The following is a 25,216-nucleotide window of genomic DNA, read 5'->3' as shown; positions in this document are numbered from 1 at the left end:
GCCTATTTCTTGTGGGTAGTCACTAAAGCCTCTGTTCCTTAGCTTTCGTTCAGCTAGTGTTTTTGAATGCTAGGAGCTAAAACAACAAACAAACCTCTACAAAAGAAACCCAAACATACCCAAAGAAAAGCAACAATAACAGCAAAACCCACCTCTTTCAGTATCTGCAGATTGGTTCTATGCTGAGGGGCTCCTTCAACACTTAATTACAAAACTACACTATTGGAGTAAATCACCTATGTACATCAATTAGAAGAATGTACTGTGATAAAGTACATTTTCAGCAGATCATTTCCAGTAGTTCCAATTCCAACATAACATTTTTGCCTTTGCAAGTGAGAGGGCGCTAAGTCTATTATCTGGATACTGTTCGTGAAGACTTTAGGATATGAAAAAATGCCAAGACCATGCTTTTGTTTATCATCATTAAAGAAAGAATAGTAGGGCCATCCTGTACTAGTGGTTTTCTAATCACATGTTTCTCTGAGTTGGGCTTGGAAAACTTGAAAATTATGTTTCTCAGGGCTGAGATTAAGCTGAATTTCAACAGAAATTGCTAGTCTTTCTACCTGTACATCTAGACAGCAGGGCACAGTCACTGAGTTATTGGATGAACTTGGCACTATTCTGGCTTCTCAGGGTCATCAACCCTTTAGTGGTGAAGATTACCTCTCTCTCTCTCTGGGTTGTAAATATTGACTCTTAATGAAAGACTACAGAGATGGGTCACTGAAACTTCCTTCTGCAGGCAGGACATTTGCATGCTGTTAATTAAAACCGAGTAAGTAGATATACTTACCTTTTAAACACAGTCCTAGAATCGTAACAAATTACTCAGTTTAAAATGTATAGCAAGCTGAGCTCTATGTTATAAAATGACATTTTTGATCTGCTAATTATATGGACACATATAGTGATGGTGGGCCTTTGCTTTTTCTCATGTCTTGCTTTCAACTAACTTAATGGTTCAGTATAAAAGAAAAAATAAAAACAAGAAAACTGTCAACACTTGACCATGTCAAATAATCATGTTATTATTAATGACCATGTGATTAGTCATGTTAGTAATGACTTTGTCAATATTTGAGCAGGTAAAACCTGATGAGTTTCTCATCATGGCCAAAACATATCATGAACATTGCTATCTAATTGCTAAGTTACTGCACAGAAATCTTGAGCTAAGATTCTTCCTTTAGAAACGTGTATGGGTTGGAGATTTTGCCAACTTGGCACAAAAGAAAACTTTCCAACCTCTCATTATTCAAAAAGTAATTACATTAAAATCAACTAAGTAGATTACAAAGAAGGCAAAAAATGTGATCTTGTAGTGAAGATACAAATTGTAGCCAGTGATTGGGATGTGTTTCCGTTATCACTGGCATTTGTAATCCAGAAGCCTTAAACTTCAATATATGCAATTCAATATATGTCATTATATTAGAAGATGCCATTTAAAAACCTAGAGAACTTGAAATGGTCCTGATATAGGTATTTGAAGCAAATATGAAGCTATCTTATATGTTTATCCAGTGATTTTTAAATATTCCTTTTCTGTGGACAAAATTCGTATATTTCTTAAATATTAATTAAGCTGTTTTTAGTGAAGCAAAGAAAAAAATCACTTTGTAACAGTTTAAAAAATGTGAATGAAAATATGATGTGTTATGTAGTGCAAGTGACCCCAGCATCTTCGTCGTGCGAACAGACTCTCACACCCCACTGTCTAATTCTGCACTCTTCAATGGATGACTCTTTCCCAAAACAAAATACTTCATTCAGCCATATTGGACCTGTACCTGCAAAAATCAGATACAACTGTATTAATAAGTATAGTTTAGTGTTTATGGTTGTGTGGAACAGTCATTAATTTATTCACTAATTAAACAAAAAAAATGTGTTGCTCATTATCCACATACAAGATCTGTGCTCTCTATTAAGATTCAAAAATTAACTCCCTGCCCCAGAAAATTTTATTTTCTGTCAGTGTGTAAATGACAAAAATACTAAGTAATAAGAGCTGTCATGAAGTTTAGCTCTTCATATGTATTTTTACGAAATCATAGACTAAAGAACTATTGATTTTCTCCAAGGATTTAATAAATTAATTTTATTTTTAAAAATAAGGAAGGAAATAAGCTTTACTAACAATGGATATATGCTATAACTTAATGATCTAAACATATCTGGTAGGACGTATATCTAGAACATATGCAATTCTGCAGTTCTTTTTTTAGCTTCCTATGTGTTGCAGTTTGCATGTGTCTGATTTACCAGGTATGTTATCTATTTTTAATTAAACTAAGACTAACACGATCAGCAAAGGGCTTACAAACTATCCTGCAAGAAGACTACAGATTATTAATTGCAAACACAAGCAAACAAGAAAATGGCAGAGGTAACACTTATACTCTTTGTCTGAAATCTTCCTCAGACACATTAGAAGGAAAAACAGGCTGTCAGCATAGGCTACCTAGAAGATAATTAACTAAACAAACTTAACTGCTACTTTCAAGATAAGGACATTATTTTATCAGTGAATAAGAAAACAACATTTTTTTAAGGAATTCATGGCAAGAAAAGATAACTTTAAAATGAATGTTTGGCAATGTTTTTCTGATATTCTCTAAAGATTTTTTAAGTGTATCAGATATAACAGTTTTTTCTTTCATACTTAAGGCACTTGGGAACAGACTCTTTGAAAAACTTCTACATGAATGATTTCATTTGGTTTTGTTAAACATATAATATTGCAAACCTCCTGATGAATTTTCAAGAACATTTCATGTCATTAAGAAACTGATGATTTAGCAGTGAAATTCCAATAAATACCTTTACAAAACTGCGAATGGTAAATAAATATCTTAATACTGTAAGCATAATCAATAATGCACTTTTTCCATTTGGATCAATATGATGTTAAAGGGTTCTCTTTCAGTCACAAGAACTATATAAAGCATGTTTAGAAGCAAATTCAAAACCTAGAAACATACCTCTGTGTAGCTCTAAAAGCTAAAGGAAGATTTGTTTTTTACAAAGGAATATAAAATGGCACATATAATTCCATTACTCTTAACTGATTTTTCAAATAATCTGTGAGTTAAATAAAAGTTAATAATATGTGCATGACTAATGTGCATAATTGTATAGTAGCATGTGCCTATAATATACAACTAAATTAACAGATATTGGAAATTTTGTAATTGCGATGTGGATAATATTTGACAAAAGCTTAAAAAATGAATGAAGGTTTTCCATGTGTTGAAAAGATGTCATTCCATATAGTGGGGGCATCATGAAAATGTATGATGTATTAAAACAGTGAATGGTCTTCTGGCGTCTGTAACAGAGTGTATTAGTGAGGGGAGGAGGACTCTTTGGGAAGGTTGGATAGGAAGATAGGACCATGCTATAAACATTATTGGATTGTATACGTCACCAAAAAAAATAATATCATTAGAACTATATTTCAGAATTTTAAGTCTGGCAGAAATATTGAAGATGGACTGAAGAAGAAAAAATAACTATAAGCTAAAGGAGCACTTAATAGGATGTTTACATAGATATTTTCTGTAAAGACTCATGTTTTTATTTACTTTGAGAATTAGGAAACTGTAAGTTCCATATATAAAATAAATAGGTGCACTTATTTAATTTTTGAATAATTTGCACCTTCACTAGAAATATCCAAATAAAGACAAGTATTAATAATATTTAGGTTTACATTATCAAAGTAATTGGGAATAGTATATTTGTCATTTCACATAATAGTAATTAAATCATTAGTATCCAAATAATGTCTCTATTAGACAAGCAAAAGTTTTCCTGGGCTGATCAACTAGAATAGTAACCTGGAGAGCTCAATTATTTTATGAAATGTTTATAAGAGTAATAAGCCTTTTCAATTTGAAATTTTAAGGCAGATAAAAATGAAAAGATTAGAGGAATATGATCTTAAAATCAGAAGCCTAGCCAGTAATAATCTTTGGTTTCTAAATTGTTCTTACTAGGTATATTGTGGTCCCTTTGGTGTTTGTGAGTAATTGTGTGTATGAGCATGTTTGTGTGTGTGTGCACTTATTTTAAATATATAAAGACTATCTAAACTTTTGGGAAACTTCCCCAAAGAGCTACTCAACAAGATAGGCAAATAACAACTGGACAAATAATAAAACAATTTTCCTGCTAACGTGGAAGGGAGTCAAAACTGTGGGGCATTTACAAATTGTATTTATTACATTTATTTATTACAGTTCAGTTCAGTCACTCAGTCCTGTCCAACTTTTTGTAACCCTATGGACTGCAGCATGCCAGGCCTCCCTGTCCATCACCAACTCCCAGAGTTTACTCAAACTCACATCCATTGAGTCAGTGATGACATCCAACCATCTCATCCTCAGTCGTCCACCTCTCTTCCCACCTTCAATCTTTCCCAGCATCAGGGTCTTTTCCAATGAGTCAATTCTTCACATCAGGTGGCCAAAGTATTGGAGTTTCAACTTCAACATCAGCCCTTCCAATGAATATTCAGGACTGATTTCTTTTAGGATAGACTGGTTGGATCTCCTTGCAGTCCAAGGGACTTTCAAGAGTCTTCTCCAACACCACAGTTCAAAAGCATCAATTCTTTGGCACTCAGCTTTTTATATAGTCCATCTCTCACTTTCATACATGACTACTGGAAAAACCATAGCTTTGACAACAAAGTAATGTCTGTACTTTTTAATATGCTGTCTAGGTTGGTCATAACTTTTCTTCCAAGGAGCAAGCGTTTTTTAATTTCATGGCTGCAGTCACCATCTGCAGTGATTTTGGAGCCCAAAAAATTAAAGTCTGTCATTGTTTCCATTGTTTCCCCACCTATTTGCCATGAAGTGATGGGATCAGATGCCATGATCTTAGTATTCTGAACATTGCGCTTTAAGCCAACTTTTTCACTCTCCTCTTTCACTTTCATCAAGAGGCTCTTTAGTTCTTCTTCATTTTCTGCCATAAGAGTGGTGTCATCTGCATATCTGAGGTTACTTATATTTTTCCTGGTAATCTTGATTCCAGCTTGTGCTTCCTCCAGCCCAGCATTTCTCATGATGTCCTCTGCATAGAAGTTAAATAAGCAGGGTGACAATATACAGCCCTGACGCACTCCTTTCCCAATTTGGGACCAGTCTCTTGTTCCATGTCCACTTCTAACTATTGCTTCCTGACCTGCATACAGAGTTCTCAAAAGGCAGATCAGTGGTCCAGTATTCCCATCTCTTTAAGAATTTTCCAGACTTTGTCGTAATCCACACAGCCAAAGGCTTTGGCATAGTCAATAAAGGAGAAATAGATGTTTTTCTGGAACTCTCTTGCTTTTTCAATGATCCAATCAATGTTGGAAATTTGATCTCTGGTTCCTCTGCCTTTTCTAAATCCAGCTTGAATATCTGGAAGTTCATGGTTCATGTACTTTTGAAGCCTGGCTTGGAGAATTTTGAGCATTACTTTACTAGTGTATGAGATGAGCGCAATTATGCAGCAGTTTGAGCATTCTTTGGCATTGCTTTTCTTTGGGATTGGAATGAAAACTGTCCTTTTCCAGTCCTGTGGCCACTGCTAAGCTTTCCAAATTTGCTGGCATATTGAGTGCAGCACTTTCACAGCATCATCTTTTAGGATCTGAAATAGCTCAGTTAGAATTCCATCACCTCCACTAACTTTGTTCGTAGTGATGCTTTTTAAGGCCCACTTGACTTCACATTCCAGGATGTCTGGCTCTAGGTGAGTGATCATACCATCGAGATTATCTGGATTGTGGATTGTGAAGATCTTTTTTGAAAGAGTTGTTATTTATTATAACTTATATAAATAAGCATAAGTGAAACTTTTGGTTTTGTAGTGATCGAGAGCATGAGAACAGCATGGTTTCATGGCCTCTGCACCCTGGGAACTGTGATGCTTTCATTCTACAATTTCTAGATCTTGTCACCAGATTTATATCTCAGCAGTGCAGAATTTTTACAATCCAGGAAAAGAGAATTAAGCATGAGGATCCTCTCAATAGCTGAAGCGACCAGAAGGGCCATCCCCACAGGGGCAACTCAAGACAGATACTATTCAGTCCATGTGCTGCCATGTGAGCCTAAGTTTCTAGATACCATAGTAGGGAACTTCATGAATATTAGAATGACAAAGGTGCAGTAAAAAATAAGAATGAACATGTAAGCCCACTGTTTTAAGGATTCATTGTGTGGCAGAAAATATTCAAAGTACTTTTGAGCTGTTACCTTACTAAATTCTCAAACAATCTTAAAAAGTAAATAAATGCTATTTCGGGGTCATGATACTGTTATGGAAAGTGAAAGACAGAGAGAAGAAGTCGCTTTGCCCTAGGTCACACAGCTAGTGCCTGATGGAACCAGTGTTCCCGCCCTGGGTTTGCCCACTGCCAGGGCCTTTCATCAGAGGTTTACTGCAAGCCCTTGCATCGCTGTCTGCGTTTGTGTGCTCAGCCGTGCCCGACTCTTTGCAGCCCATGGACTGTGGCCCTCCAGGCTCCTCTGACCATGGGATTCCCCAGGCAAGGATACTGGAATGGGTTGCCATGCCCTCCTCCAGGGGATCTTCCCAACCCGGGGATCAAACTCTCATCTCTTATGTCTCCTGTATTGGCAGGCAGATTCTTTACCACTGCGCCACCTGGGAAATCTCCCTTGCATTATTAGATTCTGTCATTTAACAAATCTTGCAGTGCCTATTTGAGTAAACAAAATCAGAATCCATCCTCTCTTGGACTGACTTTCTAGTGAAGACCTTTGTTTTAGGTGAATGCAGCAACTGAGGTCACCTAGATAATTAGTGGCAAAGCTGATTCCTGTAGTTAGAACGCTTAACTCATGCACGCATGATAAACTGCTTCAGTCGTGTCTGACTCTGTATAACCCCATGGACCAGAGTCCCTCAGGCTCCTCTGTCCATGGGATTCTCCAGGCAAGAATACTGGAGTGGGTTGCCATGCCTTCCTCCAGGGGATCTTCCCAACCCAGGGATCAAACCCACGTCTCTTAAGCCTCCTGCATTGGCAGGTGGGTTCTCTACTACTAGCGCCACCTGGGAAGCTCCCGCTTACCTCATATTACAATGCTTTTCCCACCGAGGACACATAGATGTGATAAATATGTTATGTAATTTAGTAACTCTTATGTTACGCTATACCAAAAAGACTCAGGTACAGTGAACATACTGGGTCTTTTCATATATAATTTTACAAATTTACTTCTAATAACTTTGTAAAATATTGGCAATTGTTTCCATTTCACTGATAAATAAACTGAGACTCAGGGAGGATGTATGATTTTCTCAAAATAACAGAGAAAATAGAGGCAAGGAACAGAACATGGTGACATTTAAACCTTGGTGCTATTCATTGACTATAGAGAAGCCCAAATAGAGTTATAAAAATTATTTTCAAGTATTTGCTATTTTATTTTTATATTAATATATTCAGGACTATCAACACAAAGGATAAATTTGTTTAATACTTATTTCCCATCTCCTTCCAAACTGTTTTCTGCATTAAAAATTAATGCCAAGGTAGAATAAAATTCATAAAATTTTATCTTCATATGCACTTCAAAGATTAAAAAACAGATCTGTTTTTATTTCTGTAGGTAACGACAGTTACTGAAGGACTTTTGTCGTTGCTGCTGTCCTTGTTATTTTTTGCCTCTGAGCAATCCTTTCTACTAGTGGAAACCATGAAAAATTGATGTATGTATTTTAGGGATGGTTTTATTCTCTAATCCTACCTGTTTATCATCTATTTCCCTATCTACCTAAACATCTATATATCTACAATTTCCTTTACAATGTGAAAGCTGCATAGGAAGGAAAAACTGATTTTGTGTTTCTAAAAGCAGACGACAAAAACTTCCGTCTATGGCTTCTGGAATTTTGTGAGCTTGGTTTGCGATGCTTAACAGTGTGCTTGACAGATGATACCGTTTCCTCTTAATTCCTCTTTAAAACCAGACAAATATTGATATTTCTTTGAGGGACTTGAGTTTCTTTAATCTTTCATAACCACTGCTTTTATTTTAAAAAAGTAATCATATTTCAGACAGTAGCCAGATACATAGTGACATGGTAAGTTTTGAGATTATCTGCTGAGTAAGATAAGTGAAGAAGCAAAAAATCACTAATGGTTAAAGCCTCTGAATGAATTTTAATTACATCCAGTCAAGGCTGGGTGACATGTATTTACATCACTTTTTAGACTTCTAGTTGGGAAGTGCATTGTCAACAGTTTCTTCTTTGAGAAAAGCATTATGCTTTTTCTTTTTTTAGGGGGTGGGGGGGCCAATGTTAAAAATGAAGTGGGAATCAGACTAGAGAATGGGTAAACTTAGATTATTGTTCTAGATTTTAGTTTTTTGGTTCTGGAGAAGCTACTTATTTTCTCTGTCTTATTATATATGAAGAGAGGGGTGGGGCTGAAATAGATCTAAGATTTCATTTACCTTTACAATTCTAAGATTCTGAAGAAGCAAGCTCTTTAGAAATGAAGTTTTTAAGGTTAAAGAACTTAAAAGGACATTCTGTCCAGTGGAGAGACAAGGTAAGGGATGAAGGTTGACCCCTGCCTCACAACCACCATAACAGCTATGTAAATTTGGGTGTTTTGTGACAGTTCTGTCAGATTTACTTAGTTTTCTGGAAAGAATGGGGCTATAATACCTTTCTCATAAGCACTGAGAGCACTAAATGAGATTGCATAGTAAACACTTGATAAACAATATTATTTCATACTTAGTATTTGTTAGATGAGCAACAGAACAGACATGTTACGAACTCTATTAGGCTCTATGAAAGTGAAAGTGATAGTGTTAGTAGCTCAGTTGAATCTGCCAGGCTCCTCTGTCCATAGAATTCTTCAGGCAAGAATACTGGAGTGGGTAGCCATTCCCTTTCTCCAGAGGCTCTTCCTGACCTAGGGCTCGAACCCAGGTCTCCTGCATTGCAGGCAGATATTTAACCATCTAAGCCACCGGGGAAGCCCGGTTCTATACCAGGCTCCATAATATCTCACACATAAACATTTATATTTGAAAACTTTCAATGCACAGGGATCAGTATGTAAGAATTGGCAGTTCTGACTTATTGATGTATTTTATTTATCTTTGAGATTGTTTTTACTCCCAATCACTAAGGGATAATTCAGAGATGCAGAGTTTTATTTTTGATCTCCTTCAGTTTAGTTTTATAATTCTTAAAATTCCACTCGGAAAATTGAATATGGAACGTGAAAGGGGTAGTGTACAAAAGAGAGCATTTATGTTTAGAATTTTCTTCCGTTTCTGCTTTTACATTTGGAGCTTCAGCACCAACTCCCTTAAATTTAGGAGAAGATGAGATGGCTGCTCCAGAGCAGCTTCTTACTTCCTGCATCAGCCTATAGGCTCAGACATGCCTGGAACAAACTCCCGGACTACCGCCGTCCCCTGATAAAGCTCATCCAGGTTTGCTACAGGGAGCCCACTGAGAGAGAAGAGGCTCCCTCTCTCCTCCTTGCTCCATGCAACAGCAAGCACCAGAAGCTTCTCAGTGCTTCTTTAATTTAACCTTTTTGTCTCCTCAGGAAAAAGAAAGAACATTCCACTTGATGCAAAAGGTGCGTCCAGATGAAAGAACCCATTTAAAGGAGTGAGCTTTAAGCTTTGTTCCTATGAATCCTTTCACTTGCAACACTAGTTGTTCTTAAAGCTAATAAGGATTATCTCTAACAAGCCAGGTTTGCTATTTTAAATGAGAAGGAAAAAAAAAAAAGAGAGGGGGGGGGTGACTATGGGAGACTGTGTCCAGAAAATGGTATTCTTTCTTTAACAGGAGAATTATACAAAGGAGACAAATTTAAACTTTCATCTTCTTGGTTCAATTTTGATAATAATGTACCATATAGCATTAATCTGATTCTTCTTACTTTCCTATGAGAACGACATATAATTAAAACTTTAATGCACCTTCCTCCTCATCTCTGCTCTACACCTCCCCACTCATACTTCTAAGTTTCCTTGCCTGCTTCTCTTTTGCAGTCAAAGTTGCTTTCTCCTTTACCTCCTGAGTAAAACTGTAAATTTAAAATGGAAAAATGAAGAGTTTAAACAGCTTCACCTGAAATGGTGGTTTGTCATGACTAATCCAGAATCAGTTTATGTTGTAAACCTGTTTCTTAAAAGACAATGTACACTGAAGCAGATCATGAAGTTCATTTTTCAGATTCTGTTTCTTCAGAACAAATCACCTCAGTTCTATTTTTGTCCCAGCCCACCTTGCTTTACTATTTAAAAATTTTTATCATAATTCTTCCATTGTTTTGGGCTGAAATCTACACAGAGCTGAAACAGTGCTGGGTGTGCGTGTGCAGCAGAGCGGGGACCTTAGGAGAGAAGGTTACACAGAACATTCTTAAGTCACACCTCCGTACTGCAGGAAGCCACATTCAACTTTTCCACTCTTGGAACATCATGAATGTCACTCTACAATGTAATACCAATCTGACTTCTCTACCTTTCAACTTTTAGCTTCCCTGGTGGCTCAGACAGTAAAGAATCTGCCTGCAATGCAGGAGACCTGGGTTTGATCCCTGGGTTGAGAAGATCCCCTGGAGAAGGGAACAGCTACCCACTCCAGTATTCTTGCCTGGAGAATTGCATGGACAGAGGAGCCTGGCAGGCTACAGTCCATGGGGTCGCAAAGAGTCGGTCACGACTTAGTGACCTTCACCTTTCAAAGAGGATGGTAAATATGTAACTATACAGTTAGTGGTCCTGCTCCCTGTGATCTTGTCACTCGGGAGCAATGATGTGAGTGCAGCTTCATACTGGGCACTTTCTAGATGCCACTTCTTCTCAGATTCAAAACAAATATTTGCTGTTCAGTTGCTCCCCCATGTCCAACTCTTTGCAACCCCGTGGACGGCAGCACTCTGGGTTCCTCTGTCCTTTACCATCTCCTGAAGTTTGCTCAAACTTATGTCCATTGAGTCGGTGATGCGGCCCAACCATCTCATCCCATGTCATCCCCTTCCCCTCTTGCCTTCAATGTTTTCCAGCATCAGGGTCTCTTCCAATGAGCTGGTTCTTCACATCAGGTGAAGAATGCTTCTTCAGCATCAGTCCTTCCAATGCATATTCATAACTGATTTCCTTTAGGATTGACTGGTTTGATCTCCCTGCAGTCCAAGGGTCTCTCAAGAGTCTTCTCCAACACCACAGTCCGAAAGCATCAATTCTTTGCCACTCAGTCTTCTTTATGATCCAACTCTCACATCCACTCATGACTACTAGAAAAACCATAACTATGGCTATACAGATACAAAACAAATCTGCCAAGTTGTTATTGATAGTCTAATTTTGTTGGAAAGGAAACAAAGTCTGAGACATTAAGTATTAAAGCTAAGGTTTCAACTTGGCTCCCCTTAGTTTATAAAACTTTTTGGTCTTTCCGGTTCAATTCAGAAGCACTTAAAAATAAGAGCAGAAAAACAAAAATCTAACATTCCTCGCTGTTTTATTATAATAAAACTCTAATGTATAGAATCTCCAGCTATCATAAATATATCAGTTCAGTTCAGTCACTCAGTTCTGTCCGACTCTTTGCAACCCCATGGACTGCAGCATGCTGGGCCTCCCTGTCCACCACCAACTCCCAGAGCTTACTCAAACTCATGTCCATCAAATCAGTGATGTCATTCAACCATCTCATCCTCTGTCATCCCCTTCTCCTCTCTTTTCTAATGAGTTAGTTCTTCGCATCAGGTGGTCAAAGTATTGGAGTTTCAGCTTCAGATTCAGTCCTTCCAATGAACATTCAGGACTGATTTCCTTTAGGATTGCCTGGTTGGATCTCCTTACAGTCCAAGGGACTCTCAAGAGTCTTCTCCAACACCACAGTTCAAAAGCAGCAATTCTTTGGCACTCAGCTTTCTTTATAGTCCAACTCTCACATCCATATATGACTACTGGAAAAAACATAGCTTTGACTAGACAGACCTTTTTTGGGAAAGTAATGTCTCTGCTTCGGAATATGCTGTCTAGGTTTGTTATAGCTTTTCTTCCGAGGAGCAAGCATCTTTTAATTTTAATTTTACTGTAAATACATAGCCTCCCTGAAAATGGATGCTCATTTTAGAGAAGTAGTCAGTTATCTGGAAAAAACTTGAGATGATTGTTTCCATATAGCCAAAGGAATCATTTCACATGAGACTAAATTCTATTGTTTCCTATTTTAATAATAACCTTTTTTTTGGTTAGTATTTCAGAATATTTATTTTATTCCTTTCTTACCAGTGTTTTAGACTAGAAATCCCTAGTGCTTTAGATTAGAAATCCCTAAAGAAATAAGTAAGAATGAATAAAATCTGAGGGGAAGGGGGGAAGAGTATTTTACTTGTGAAACTAGGCCTTCAAGTTAATGGAAATTAAAATTATAGTCTTCAGTTGTGTGTTGACTGTCGGCTTGAACCTCAATGGGAAAACAGCTTTGAAATTTATGGCAAGGCTCCATATTCAGAAAAGGAATAGAGCTGGGGTATAATGTCTAATTCTGTTTCCTCCTACAGTTTATATTTGAAATGTTTTTTATACAATTATGTATTTTATATAAATGGCCTTTCATGTTACAGATCTTAGTTACCATAGAAATGGAATCTCTCTGAAAAGAACATTATAGAAACTCAGATTGGAAGATTAGTCTTCCTAAACAATTAGCTGACTCATTTGATTTTCTAGTGATGAATAGTTGGGGATTTTTTTCTTTTTCCCTTCTCTGGGGGGAAAAAAATCTAGCTTATCGATATTAAAAACATTTCACTTGGAGGTAAATTTACAGGTTCATGAATGATTTTGGTCTGACAGCTTTCAAGCTGAGGAAGTTCTGAAAGTGTAGTGTAAATGGAAAAATTCGGAAATTCCAACAATCTATTTGGTGGTGGCAACTTATGGGTATTTTCTATTTCCTTTGTTTCTTCTATTCCAAGCTTTAACACACAAATTAAAAACTGGTGGCCAGGGGCTTGAACAAAACAGAATAGAAATTTTCACTATCACCACTTTCTTTCAGTCTTGTGTTTAGCCTCTCTATGAATTTAATTATCCTTCTGGTCTCTAAAGACTTTAGAACCTGGATTCCTGCTAAAATTCATCTCTTAAATCTGATATAATAAATTCATTTAGGTAAAGGAATAAAGGATATAATTGTGATCTATTATTAACACTATTTATGTGTTTAGCACAATGCATGACAGAATTATTACTCAGTAAGTTGTAGCATAATAGTACTAAACACTGGCTTCCCAGGTGACGCTAGCAGTAAAGGATCTGCCTGCCAATGCGGGAGACATAAGAGATGTGGGTTCAATCCCTGGCTTGGGGAGATCTCCTGGAGGAGGAAATGGCAACCCACTCCAGTATTCTTGCCTGGAGACTCCCATGGACAGAGGATTAACAATATGTTTCATGAATATATATCATTAATTTAAGAAGTCTATCCTGTTTAGTATTTTGATATAATAATTTGACATACTCCACTATTTTATTATTATACATAAGATTATCTGGTAACTGTTCAGTTGCCCAGGTGTGTCCAACTCTTTGTGACCCATGGCCTGCATCACGCCAGGCATCCCTGTATCGCATACCTGGTAATGCTGCTATGTTATGTCTATAATTCTGCATACAATCTCTATTGCCAATACCTCTCTAGAAGAATAACTAATGCAATATCAAGGTGGTCAGATCTTTCTCTCTTTTTATAGTCATCATCAGCTTCAGAGATACTAGTTACTTATCACATATGGACAGAAGAACTATAAACAAGAAATACTGACTTTAAACTTCTAGTTTATCTATACATGGCTACTTAATCTGTCCTTCAGAACTGAAGCACTTATATATGTTTAATCATACATAAAACCTAATATAAGATGCCTATGTAGGGGGAAAAAACGAGTAAAATTTTCATGGGTAAACTTTCAAATATTTTGTCCCCTGCAAATTTTCTCCCACACTCTTTTAATACATTCATAAAACATGTTACCGAGCCATCCAGATGAAAATGCACAAATTTACATGCAGCAAAAGAATTATTCATTTCAACCTCACGTAGAGGGGAAAGTAAGCTTTCCAGTCCCTATTTCCCATCACATTCCTTAGAGGAGAAGTCATAACCGGCAGGCATAGAGAGCCCGTAGAGTTGCCCCTTCTTTCAGGGTTTCCACTGCCCTTTCTGGAGAAGGAAATGGCAACCCACACCAGTATTCTTGCCTGGAGAATTCCATGGACAGAGGAGCCTGGCAGGCTACAGTCCAAGGGTTTGCAGAGAGTCGGACATGACTGAGTGACTATAAGGAAGGAGTGACTGGGAGGTAAATGCAGAAGCCGGTACCCTGCCCCCACCCTCAGTTCCAAAGAAGAGAGAATGGGGGAGCACAAGGCATTGCCCAGATGCCCACAAGACCCAGAGAGGTCAGTGAGTGTCCCAGGAAGTCAGGCCTGGTCTATAACTGACTGCTTCCTGTTGCTCTGCTTTGCCAATCATTTCCCGCATTTCCTCTGTGTTACATTCTCCAGCTAATCAATTGAATCCAAAGGAAATGTAGACATTAAAAGGTGTCTGAGAGCATATGTCTTTCCCTTAAATCTCTTTTCATTCCTACTTTCTAGGAAAGGCCTGTAAAAAAAATTCTGCTTCCTATTCTATATGTTCCTGACTCTACTCGATTATACCTATTGGAGAATGCTTACATTTCATTAAGAAAAATTTACCTTTTCCAAAATAAGCTCCCTTATGCACACTTTGAACACCTTTGTATCCCAAACTCCTACAGACGACCAGTCCTCCACGCAGTTCCCAGCGGTCGTCACACACCGTACCCCACTGGCCTTCATGGAAAATCTCCACTCTGCCTTCGTGAGGGCCGCTGCCACCCACCAATCGGACTGTATTAGAGAGTCCTGTAACAGAAGTAAGCAGGGTTTAATTATATAGACTATATGTATATATATATATATATATATATATATGTACATACTGCTTTATAATGCTTTTTCTTAAAAAACCCCCACATTTTTCCAGTTAAGTTCATTATTGTAATAAATATTAAACTTTCTAGCCCCACCTATTGGTAAAGACTTTAGTTGCACACACTGTACATAGTGGTCAAATCTGAAGAAGAAATCTCTTCTTTCTTGTGAATCTCTTCCAGTAACTTTAAAATTTAACAGCTACAAGTCTGTTAATGTTATAGAGATTTTATGAGGTTTTATAATATCATAAACATAAAAATAGACCAAATATCCCATTCTTCACCAAGATAAACAAAATAACTATAGTGACAACACTGATCTAGAAAGAGCAAGGCTCTTCCTTGTTACAAGTTCCCTGGATTTTATCCCAAAGTGTTTTTCTTGTTTTGTAAAAGGATTAATGAGATAGGAACTAGAATATTTTTGTTTATTTTGAGAAACTGCTAAAGAAATAAACTTTGGAAAGAAATATACCATGTCTATAATAGTAAAAGTAATTTTGCTCTGCAATGCTTAAGTAATCAGAATTGTCATACATGCTGTAAACTGTTATAAAATCTTGATCATGTGCAGCAATAAAAGTGTCTCTTTGCCTTCTTGAAAAGCAACATATACATTTCAAACCTAAGAACAGGTAAATAAAGTGGATAATTAGTATTACAAAAAGTTTCACTTAAAGTTAGAAAATTTCTTTAAATAACCTATACTATTCTAGTAAGTATTTGTTTAAGAATATTTGGCTAAAAATGAGAAAACAGAAAAGACAGAAAATAACTTTTAAAATGTATTTAGTGCTAAATAAAAATAACAATATTCTCTAATAATTAAAAAAGCCAATGAATTAAACACAATGCTACTTAAATATATCTTTTCAAATACAAGTTTGAAGAATATCACATTATAAAAAAGCACAATGTGACTGTTGCTACAAAAGTATCTCTGTAATGTGAAAATGGAGTTTTAGATTATGGGTTTTCAGAACTCAGTTACCTAAAGAAAAAGTAACTTTTTTTTCAAATTTCATTAAATTTTGTTTGAACAGTAATCTAACAAAGTGTAAAGGAAAATAAGCCATTTCCTACAAGCCTGACTGAGCCACTCAGAAACAGGAAAAGCAAACAAATTAAATGTAGTATTACAATTACAATTATTTTCTTGATTCTTCCAAAATGTTATTCAGTGCTAAATAATGAATTCATGCAATAATGCCCAGGTGCATAAGCCCTTTTTCACTTAATAAACATGAGTTATAAGCATTAAAAACATTTTTAAAAAGGAAAATAGCTTGCTATTGCAGTAATCAAACTTCCAATTACTGGGTAACCCAATTGTTCACTGTAAATGTCTAAGAAAATAGGAAATGATCCAGGAGCAGATTGTGTAAAGTTTTAAAATACTAGAGTCATGTAATAGTAACTAGTGCCACTCCCAAGTGTTTAAATTTTACACAAGTCAGAAATACCTAAGCACAACATGTTTACCATGATTCTATGAAAAAATAGATGTCACATTCAAACACGTGATTCTATGAGCTTGCCTTATTGCTCAAATAAGTGTACAGAAGTATTCTCATTGTGGGTTCTTTCCCCTCTTACAGCTCCGAAAATGCCATTAAGGAGCCTGGCTTGTCCTGGATCAGTGGTTCTCAAACTTTAGTTTGTCTTAGCTCAGACTGCTACAACAAATACACCATGGACTGAATGGGTTAAACAATATTAATTTCTCACAGTTCTGGAAGCTGGAAAGTCCAAAAAACAAGGTGTTGGCAGATGCAGGATGGGGTTTAGCCAACTTCTTATAGCCAGCTGCCTCGTGTCTGCTGTGTGCAGGAGGCCTTTCCTCAGTGTATGTTCATGCAAAAAAAGAGGTAGAGAACAGCTCTCTGGTCTCTTCTTGCAAGGCCACTAATAGAGGAAAACAGTAGAATGGGAAAGACTAGAGATCTCTTCAGGAAAATTAGAGATACCAAGGGAACATTTCATGCAAAGATGGACACAATAAAGGACAGAAATGGTATGGACCTAACAGAAGCAGAATATATTAAGAAGAGGTGGCAAGAATACAGAAAAAACTACACTAAAAAGATGTTAATGACCCAGATGATGACAATGGTGTGATCACTCGCCTAGAGCCAGACATCCTGATGTACAAAGTCAAGTGAGCCTTAGGAAGCATCACTATGAACAAAGCTAGTGGAGGTGACAGAATTCCAGTTGAGCTATTTCAAACCCTAAAAGATGATGTTGTGAAAGTGCTGTACTCAGTATGCCAGCAAATTTGGAAAACTCAGCAGTGGCCACAGGACTGGAAAAGGTCAGTTTTCATTGCAGTCACAGTGAAGGGCAATGCCAAAGAAGGTTCAAACTATCACACAACTGCATTCGTCTCATACTCTAGCAAAGTAATGCTTAAAATTCTCTAAGCTAGGCTTCAACTGTACATGAACCAAGAATTTCCAGATGTTCAACCTGGATTTAGAAAATGCAGAGGAACTAGACATCAAATTGCAAATATCGCAGAGAAAGCCTTTGACAAAATTCAACACTCATTTATGATTAAAACTCTCCAAAAAGCAGGAATAGAAGGAACATACCTCAACATAATAAAAGCTATATATGACAAACCCACAGCAAGCATCACCCTCAATGGTGAAAAATTGAAAGCATTTCCCCTGAAATCAGGAACAAGACAAGGGTGCCCACTCTCACCACTACTATTCAACATAGTGTTGGAAGTTTTGGCCACAGCAATCAGAGCAGAAAAAGAAGTAAAAGGAATCCAGATAGGAAAAGAAGAAGTGAAACTCTCACTGTTTGCAGATGACATGATCCTCTACATAGAAAACCCTAAAGACTCTACCAGAAAATTACTAGAGCTAATCAATGAATATAGTAAAGTTGCAGGATATAAAATTAACACACAGAAATCCCTTGCATTCCTATATACTAACAATGAAAAAACAGAAAGAGAAATTAAGGAAACAATACCATTCACCATTGCAACAAAAAGAATAAAATACTTAGGAGTATATCTACCTAAAGAAACAAAAGACCTATACATAGAAAACTATAAAACACTGATGAAAGAAATCAAAGAGGACACAAACAGATGGAGAAACATACCGTGTTCATGGATTGGAAGAATCAATATTGTCAAAATGGCTATTTTACCCAAAGCAATCTATAGATTCAATGCAATCCCTATCAAGCTTCCAACGGTATTTTTCACAGAACTAGACCAAAGAATTTCACAATTTGTATGGAAATACAAAAAACCTCGAATAGCCAAAGTAATCTTGAGAAAGAAGAATGGAGCTGGAGGAATCAACCTGCCTGACTTCAGACTCCACTACAAAGCCACAGTCATCAAGACAGTATGGTACTGGCACAAAGACAGAAATATAGATCAATGGAACAGAATAGAAAGCCCAGAGATAAATCCACGAACCTATGGACACCTTATCTTTGACAAAGGAGGCAAGGATATACAATGGAAAAAAGACAACCTCTTTAACAAGTGGTGCTGGGAAAACTGGTCAACCACTTGTAAAAGAATGAAACTAGAACACTTTCTAACACCATACACAAAAATAAACTCAAAATGGATTAAAGATCTAAATGTAAGACCAGAAACTATAAAACTCCTAGAGGAGAACATAGGCAAAACACTCTCCGACATAAATCACAGCAAGATCCTCTATGACCCACCTCCCAGAATATTGGAAATAAAAGCAAAACTAAACAAATGGGATCTAATGAAACTTAAAAGCTTTTGCACTACAAAGGAAACTATAAATAAGGTGAAAAGACAGCCCTCAGATTGGGAGAAAATAATAGCAAATGAAGAAACAGACAAAGGATTAATCTCAAAAATATACAAGCAACTCCTGAAGCTCAATTCCAGAAAAATAAATGACCCAATCAAAAAATGGGCCAAAGAACTAAACAGACATTTCTCCAAAGAAGACATACAGATGGCTAACAAACACATGAAAAGATGCTCAACATCACTCATTATCAGAGAAATGCAAATCAAAACCACAATGAGGTACCATTACACGCCAGTCAGGATGGCTGCTATCCAAAAGTCTACAAGCAATAAATGCTGGAGAGGGTGTGGAGAAAAGGGAACCCTATTACACTGTTGGTGGGAATGCAAACTAGTACAGCCGCTATGGAGAACAGTGTGGAGATTTCTTAAAAAACTGGAAATAGAACTGCCATATGACCCAGCAATCCCACTTCTGGGCATACACACTGAGGAAACCAGATCTGAAAGAGACACGTGCACCCCAATGTTCATCGCAGCACTGTTTATAATAGCCAGGACATGGAAGCAACCTAGATGCCTATCAGCAGATGAATGGATAAGGAAGCTGTGGTACATATACACCATGGAATATTACTCAGCCATTAAAAAGAATTCATTTGAAACAGTCCTAATGAGATGGATGAAGCTGGAGCCCCTTATACAGAGTGAAGTAAGCCAGAAAGATAAAGAACATTACAGCATACTAACACATATATATGGAATTTAGAAAGATGGTAACGATAACCCTATATGCAAAACAGAAAAAGAGACACAGAAATACAGAACAGACTTTTGAACTCTGTGGGAGAATGTGAGGGTGGGATATTTCAAAAGAACAGCATGTATACTATCTATGGTGAAACAGATCACCAGCCCAGGTGGGATGCATGAGACAAGTGCTTGGGCCTGGTGCACTGGGAAGACCCAGAGGAATCGGGTGGAGAGGGAGGTGGGAGGGGGGATCGGGATGGGGAATACGTGTAAATCCATGGCTGATTCATATCAATGTATGAAAAAACCCACTGAAATGTTGTGAAGTAATTAGCCTCCAACTAATAAAAAAAAAAAAAAAATTGCAAATATCTGTTAGATCATCGAAAAACCAAGAGAGTTCCATAAAAACATCTACATCTGCTTCGCTACGCTAAAGCCTTTGACTGTGGATCACAACAAACTGTGGAAAATTCTTCAAGAGATGGGAATCCCAGACCACCTAACCTGCCTCCCGAGAAATCTGTATGGTCAAGAAGCAACAATTAGAACCAGACATGGAACAAGGGACTGGTTCCAAATTGGGAAAGGAGTATGTCAAGGCTGTATTGTCAGCCTGCTTATTTAACTTCTATGCAGAAAACATCATGCAAATTGCTGGACTGGATGAAGCACAAGCTGGAATCAAGCTGAAATATCAATAACCTCAAATATGCAGATGATACCACCCATATGGCAGAAAGCAAAGAGTAACTAAAGAGCCTCTCGATGAAGGTGAAACATGAGAATTAAAAAGCTGGTTTAAAACTCAACATTCAGAAAACTAAGATCATGGCATCTGATCCCATCACTTCATGGCAAAAAGATGGGAAAGCAATGGAAACGGTGAGAGACTTTATTTTGGGGGCTCCAAAATCACTGTGGATTGTGACTGTGGCCATGAAATTAAAAGCAGCTTGCTTCTTGGAAGAAAAGCTATGACAAACCTAGACAGCATACAAAGGTCCATCTAGTCAAAGTTATGGTTTTTCCAGTAGTCATGTATGAATGTGAGAGTTGGACCATAAAGAAAGCTGAGTGCCAAAGAATTGATGCTTTTGAACTGTGGTTTGGAGAAGACTCTTGAGAGTCCCTTGGACTGCAAGGAGATCTAACCAGTCAATCCTAAAGGAGCTCAGTCCTGAATATTCATTGGAAGGACAGATGCTGAAGCTGAAGATCCAATACTTTGCCCATCTGGTGTGAAGAACTGACTCATTTGAAAAGACCTTGATGCTGGGAAAGAGTGAAGTTGGGAGGAGAAGGGGACAACAGAGGATGACATGGTTGGATGGCATCACCGACTCAATGGACATGAGTTTGAGCAAACTCTAGGAGTTGGTGATGGACAGGGAAGCCTGGTGTGCTGCAGTCCATGGAATTGCAAAGTGTCAGACACAACTGAGCAACTGAACTGAATCCCATGTCAGGGACCCTACTCTCCTGACCTCACTTAAACCTAATTAGCTCCTTAAACGTCTACCTCCAAATGCCATCACATTAGGGTTTCAATATATAAATATGAAGAGGGGGCTCAAAGACTGTTGGTCTCACACCCAGAGTTTCTGATGCAGTAGGTTTTGAGCAGAACCCAAGAATCTGTGCTTTTCACAAGTTCCCAGGGACTTCCCTGCTGGTCCAGTGGTTAAGACTTCCTTTTCCCATGCAGGGGGTGTGGGTTCGATCTGTGTTTGGGCAGCTAAGATCCCACATGCCTTGTGGTCCAAAGAAACAAAACAAACAAAACAAAACCATAATACAGAAGTAACATTGTAACAATGCAATAAAGTCCTTAAAAAGTGGTCCACATTAAAAAAATAAAAAAAAAAAATACAAGTTCCCAATGATGCTAATACTATTAGGTTCCATACTTCTATAACCACTAACCTAAAGATCACATTATACATTTTAAAGAGAAAGCATGTTATATAAGAAGCAACTATTGATGCTTGTATTCAATCCTTTGACCTCATTTATTTCAAAAAGAATGGCTTGTAGATTTCTTCCAAATTCCCTGTGCTTGTAGGATTTTAAGGGAGATTTAATTCCTTAGTGCCAAATATGTCTGGACATGCCTATGCTTATCTCTGACTTAAATATTTTGAGTTATAAATCAATTGCTGATAGCTGATCACACTTTGATGATCCCTGGTCATCTCTGAACGAATAGAATGAAAAGAAGCAGGTCAATAGATTCATTTACGTGTCAGTATCATACATGCAACTACTCTGTTTTGGAGAAAAGCTCATTTTATCATTTTGAAGAGCCTCAATCACAGCATGTTTCTCTATAAGATGGTAGACCAGAATTTTCCATGAATGTGGATGTAAATAATGCCTTAGCATCACACTAATATAATTAGTCAAACAGATTTTTTTTCCCCCATTGGGAAACTTTTGCCTTGTACTTAAGATTTCAGAAGAGTAACTTTTATGATTTTTTTTTTTTCTGGGTCACTATCTTAATTCCCTTCTTAACTTTATTAAATGTAGATTTTTTTTCTAGAGTCAAATCACAGACACATAGATAAACACTAGGTGGCCACTACATGACCCTCTGTATTAGTTATTACTTTGTAATTGGCTAAAAACAGAAACACAAATCAAAATGGGAAAAACTCCCAGTGTCAAAGACCACAGGATTCTCTCAGAACTCAGTGATGCGAGAGTAGTCAGGCACCTGGACCAGCTAAACCAAGACTTGAACCTGCTCAGGACTCTCGCCAACTGTAATCCAAGAGTCTCTGTTATGTTGCTTCATTCTTTTCTTTAATTGCCAGCTGGATATCTTTGCTCTTCAGTAAACATGCCTGTTATCAACTCTCAAATTTATATTTTACATTCTCTTTCTTACAGACAGTTCTAAAATAGCCAGGGAATGGCCTAGTTTGGGTGAGATTCCCATCTATGGACTCAACAGCTTGGGCCAAAGACATGGTCAGTTGTGTTCACATGGCATTCTTGGAATGGGGGAAGGAGAGAGGCATTTCCTGTGGAAGGTGAGTTTTGAGCAAAGACAGTAAGTCCAGCTCATAAAACACTTTAATAACCTTGGTGTATTTATGATTAATAATTGTACTATATGTTTAGCCTTGTGTTCTTTTTCATATCCCTGACTGTAGAGTATAACTGAAATCAAAAATGCAAGAGTTAGATAATCTGGATTCTCCCTCTTCCTCTGACTCTGTTCATGTGAGCTATTAGACAGGTTAACCTCTAGGACCAAATTCTCCAACTGTTAAGAAAGAGTACATGATATTTTCTCTTTTACTTAAACACATCTAAACACAACTTCTCTGTGCCAGGCATTTTCTTTGGTTCTATGAATTATTTGAATAAAGCATGTATCCTGCCCTCAAGACTCAAGTATTTTTGAGGTTATTATGAAGCTTTGTTTTGTAACAGGAGGGAAAAGGGCACGGCACAACTTTTGAAAGAATGACATAGCCCAGTAAAACTCATTCAGTTGTGTCTGACCCTTTGTGACCCCACGGACAATAGAGTCCATGGACTTCTCCAGCCCAGAATACTATAGTGGGTAGCCTTTTCCTTCTCAAGGGGATCTTCCCAAACCAGGGATTCAACTCAGGTCTCCCACCTTGTAGGCAGATTCTTTACCAGCTGGGCCACAAGGGAAGCCCAAGGATATTGGAGTTGGCAGCCTATCCCTTCTCCAGCAGATCTTCCTGACCCAGAAATCAAACTGGGGTTTCCTGCACTGCAAGCAGTTTCTTTACCAACTTATCTATCAGACATAGATCAAGGACACAACATAAACCGATGAGAATCAAATAGCTTCGAGATGGCAGACAAAGTTGACTTGATTAGACCTTGATCATCAGTAAGGGAAATGTCACACCCAGAGGCACCATGACAGTTGCAAGTCATTGTCAAAAGACTAAGAAGTGGGTGGTGACCGATTTCCTGGAAAATTCCACCCCTTCCGAAAAATAGTTGGAAATTTCATTAGCATATGAAATTACCAAGCCTATAAAACTAACCATGCCACATTTGTGCAGAAAATCCTGCAGTCTTTGAAAGGAGATTAGTGGACACTTTTCAGTTCAGTTCAGTCACTCAGTCATGTCCAAGTCTTTACAATCCCATGGACTGCAGCATGGCAGGCTTCCCTGTCCATCACCAACTCCTGGAGCTTACACAAACTCATGTCCAGGATGTCAGGGATGCCATCCAACCATCTCATCTTCTGTGGTCCCCTTCTCCTCCCGCCTTCAATCTTTCCCAGCATTAGGGTCTTTTCAAATGAGTCAACTCTTCGCATCAGGTGGCCAAAGTATTGCAGTTTCAGCTTCAGAATCAGTCCTTCCAATGAATATTCACGACCAAATTCCTTTAGGATGGACTGGTTGAATCTCCTTCCAGTCCAAGGGACTGTTCAAGAGTCTTCTGCAACACCACAGTTCAAAATCATCAATTCTTCGGTGCTCAGCTTTCTTTATAGTCCAACTCTCACATCCACACATGACTACTGGAAAACCATAGCTTTGACTAGATGGATCTTTGCTGGCAAAGTAATGTCTCTGTTTTTTAATATGCTATCTAGGTTTCTCATAGCTTTTCTTCCAAGGAGCAGTTCAGTTCAGTTCAGTCACTCAGTTGTGTCCAACTATTTGCAGCCCCATGAACCGCAGGATGCCAGGCCTCCCTGTCCATCACCAACTCCCAGAGTTTACCCAAACTCATGTCCACTGAGTCGATGATACCACCCAACCATCTTATCCTCTGTTGTCCCCTTCTCCTCCCACCCTCAATCTTTCCGAGCATCAGGGTCTTTTCAAATGAGTCAGCTCTTCGCATAAGGTGGCCAAAGTATTGGAGTTTCAGCTTCAACATCAGTCTTTCCAATGAACACCCAGGACTGATCTCCTCCAGGATGGACTGATTGGCTCTCCTTTCAGTCCAAGGGACTCTCAAGAGTCTTCTCCAACACCACAGTTCAAAAGTGTCAATTCTTCTGTGCACAGCTTTCTTTATAGTCCAACTCTCACATCCATACATGACTACTGGAAAAACCATAGCCTTGACAAAACGGACGTTTGTGGACAAAGTAATGTCTCTGCTTGTTAATATGCTGTCTAGGTTGGTCATAACGTTCCTTCCAAGGAGTAAGCGTCTTTTAATTTCATGGCTGCAGTTACCATCTGCAGTGATTTTGGAGCCCAAGAAAATAAAGTCTCTCATTGTTTCCATTGTTTCCTCATCTATTTGCCATGAAGTGATGGGACCAGATGACATGATCCTAGTTTTCTGAATGTTCAGCTTTAAGCCAACTTTCTCACTCTCTTCTTTCACTTTCATCAAGAAGCTCTTTAGTTCTTCTCCACTTTCTGCCATAAGGATGGTGTCATCTGCATATCTGAGGTTATTGATATTTCTCCCGGCAATCTTGATTCCAGCTTGTGCTTCCTCCAGCCCAGCGTTTCTCATGATGTACTCTGCATATAAGTTAAATAAGCAGGGTGACAATATACAGCCTTGACGTACTCCTTTTCCTATTTGGAACCAGTCTGTTGTTTCATGTCCAGTTCTAACTGTTGCTTCCTGACCTGCATATAGGTTTCTCAAGAGGCAGGTCA

At 37.9% G+C, this 25,216-nt stretch overlaps 1 protein-coding gene across 1 annotated transcript in view; it reads right to left on the bottom strand.

Annotated features, from left to right (window-relative positions):
- Positions 1 to 1,020: 1,020 nt before the first annotated feature.
- Positions 1,021 to 25,216, bottom strand: part of MSR1 (macrophage scavenger receptor 1) — a 78,543-nt gene continuing 54,347 nt past the window's right edge. The window contains exons 9-10 of the mRNA XM_061134930.1: positions 14,799 to 14,987; positions 1,021 to 1,796 (exon numbers count right to left, since the gene is read on the bottom strand). Coding sequence (XP_060990913.1) covers positions 1,663 to 1,796; positions 14,799 to 14,987 — 323 coding nt within the window. The 3' untranslated portion in view covers positions 1,021 to 1,662. The remainder of the gene's footprint in view (positions 1,797 to 14,798; positions 14,988 to 25,216) is intronic.

Source organism: Dama dama, chromosome 32 (assembly GCF_033118175.1).
Source record: "Dama dama isolate Ldn47 chromosome 32, ASM3311817v1, whole genome shotgun sequence".
In the NCBI taxonomy this organism is placed as follows: Eukaryota; Metazoa; Chordata; class Mammalia; order Artiodactyla; family Cervidae; genus Dama; species Dama dama.
This window is presented reverse-complemented; position numbering and strand designations above follow the sequence as displayed.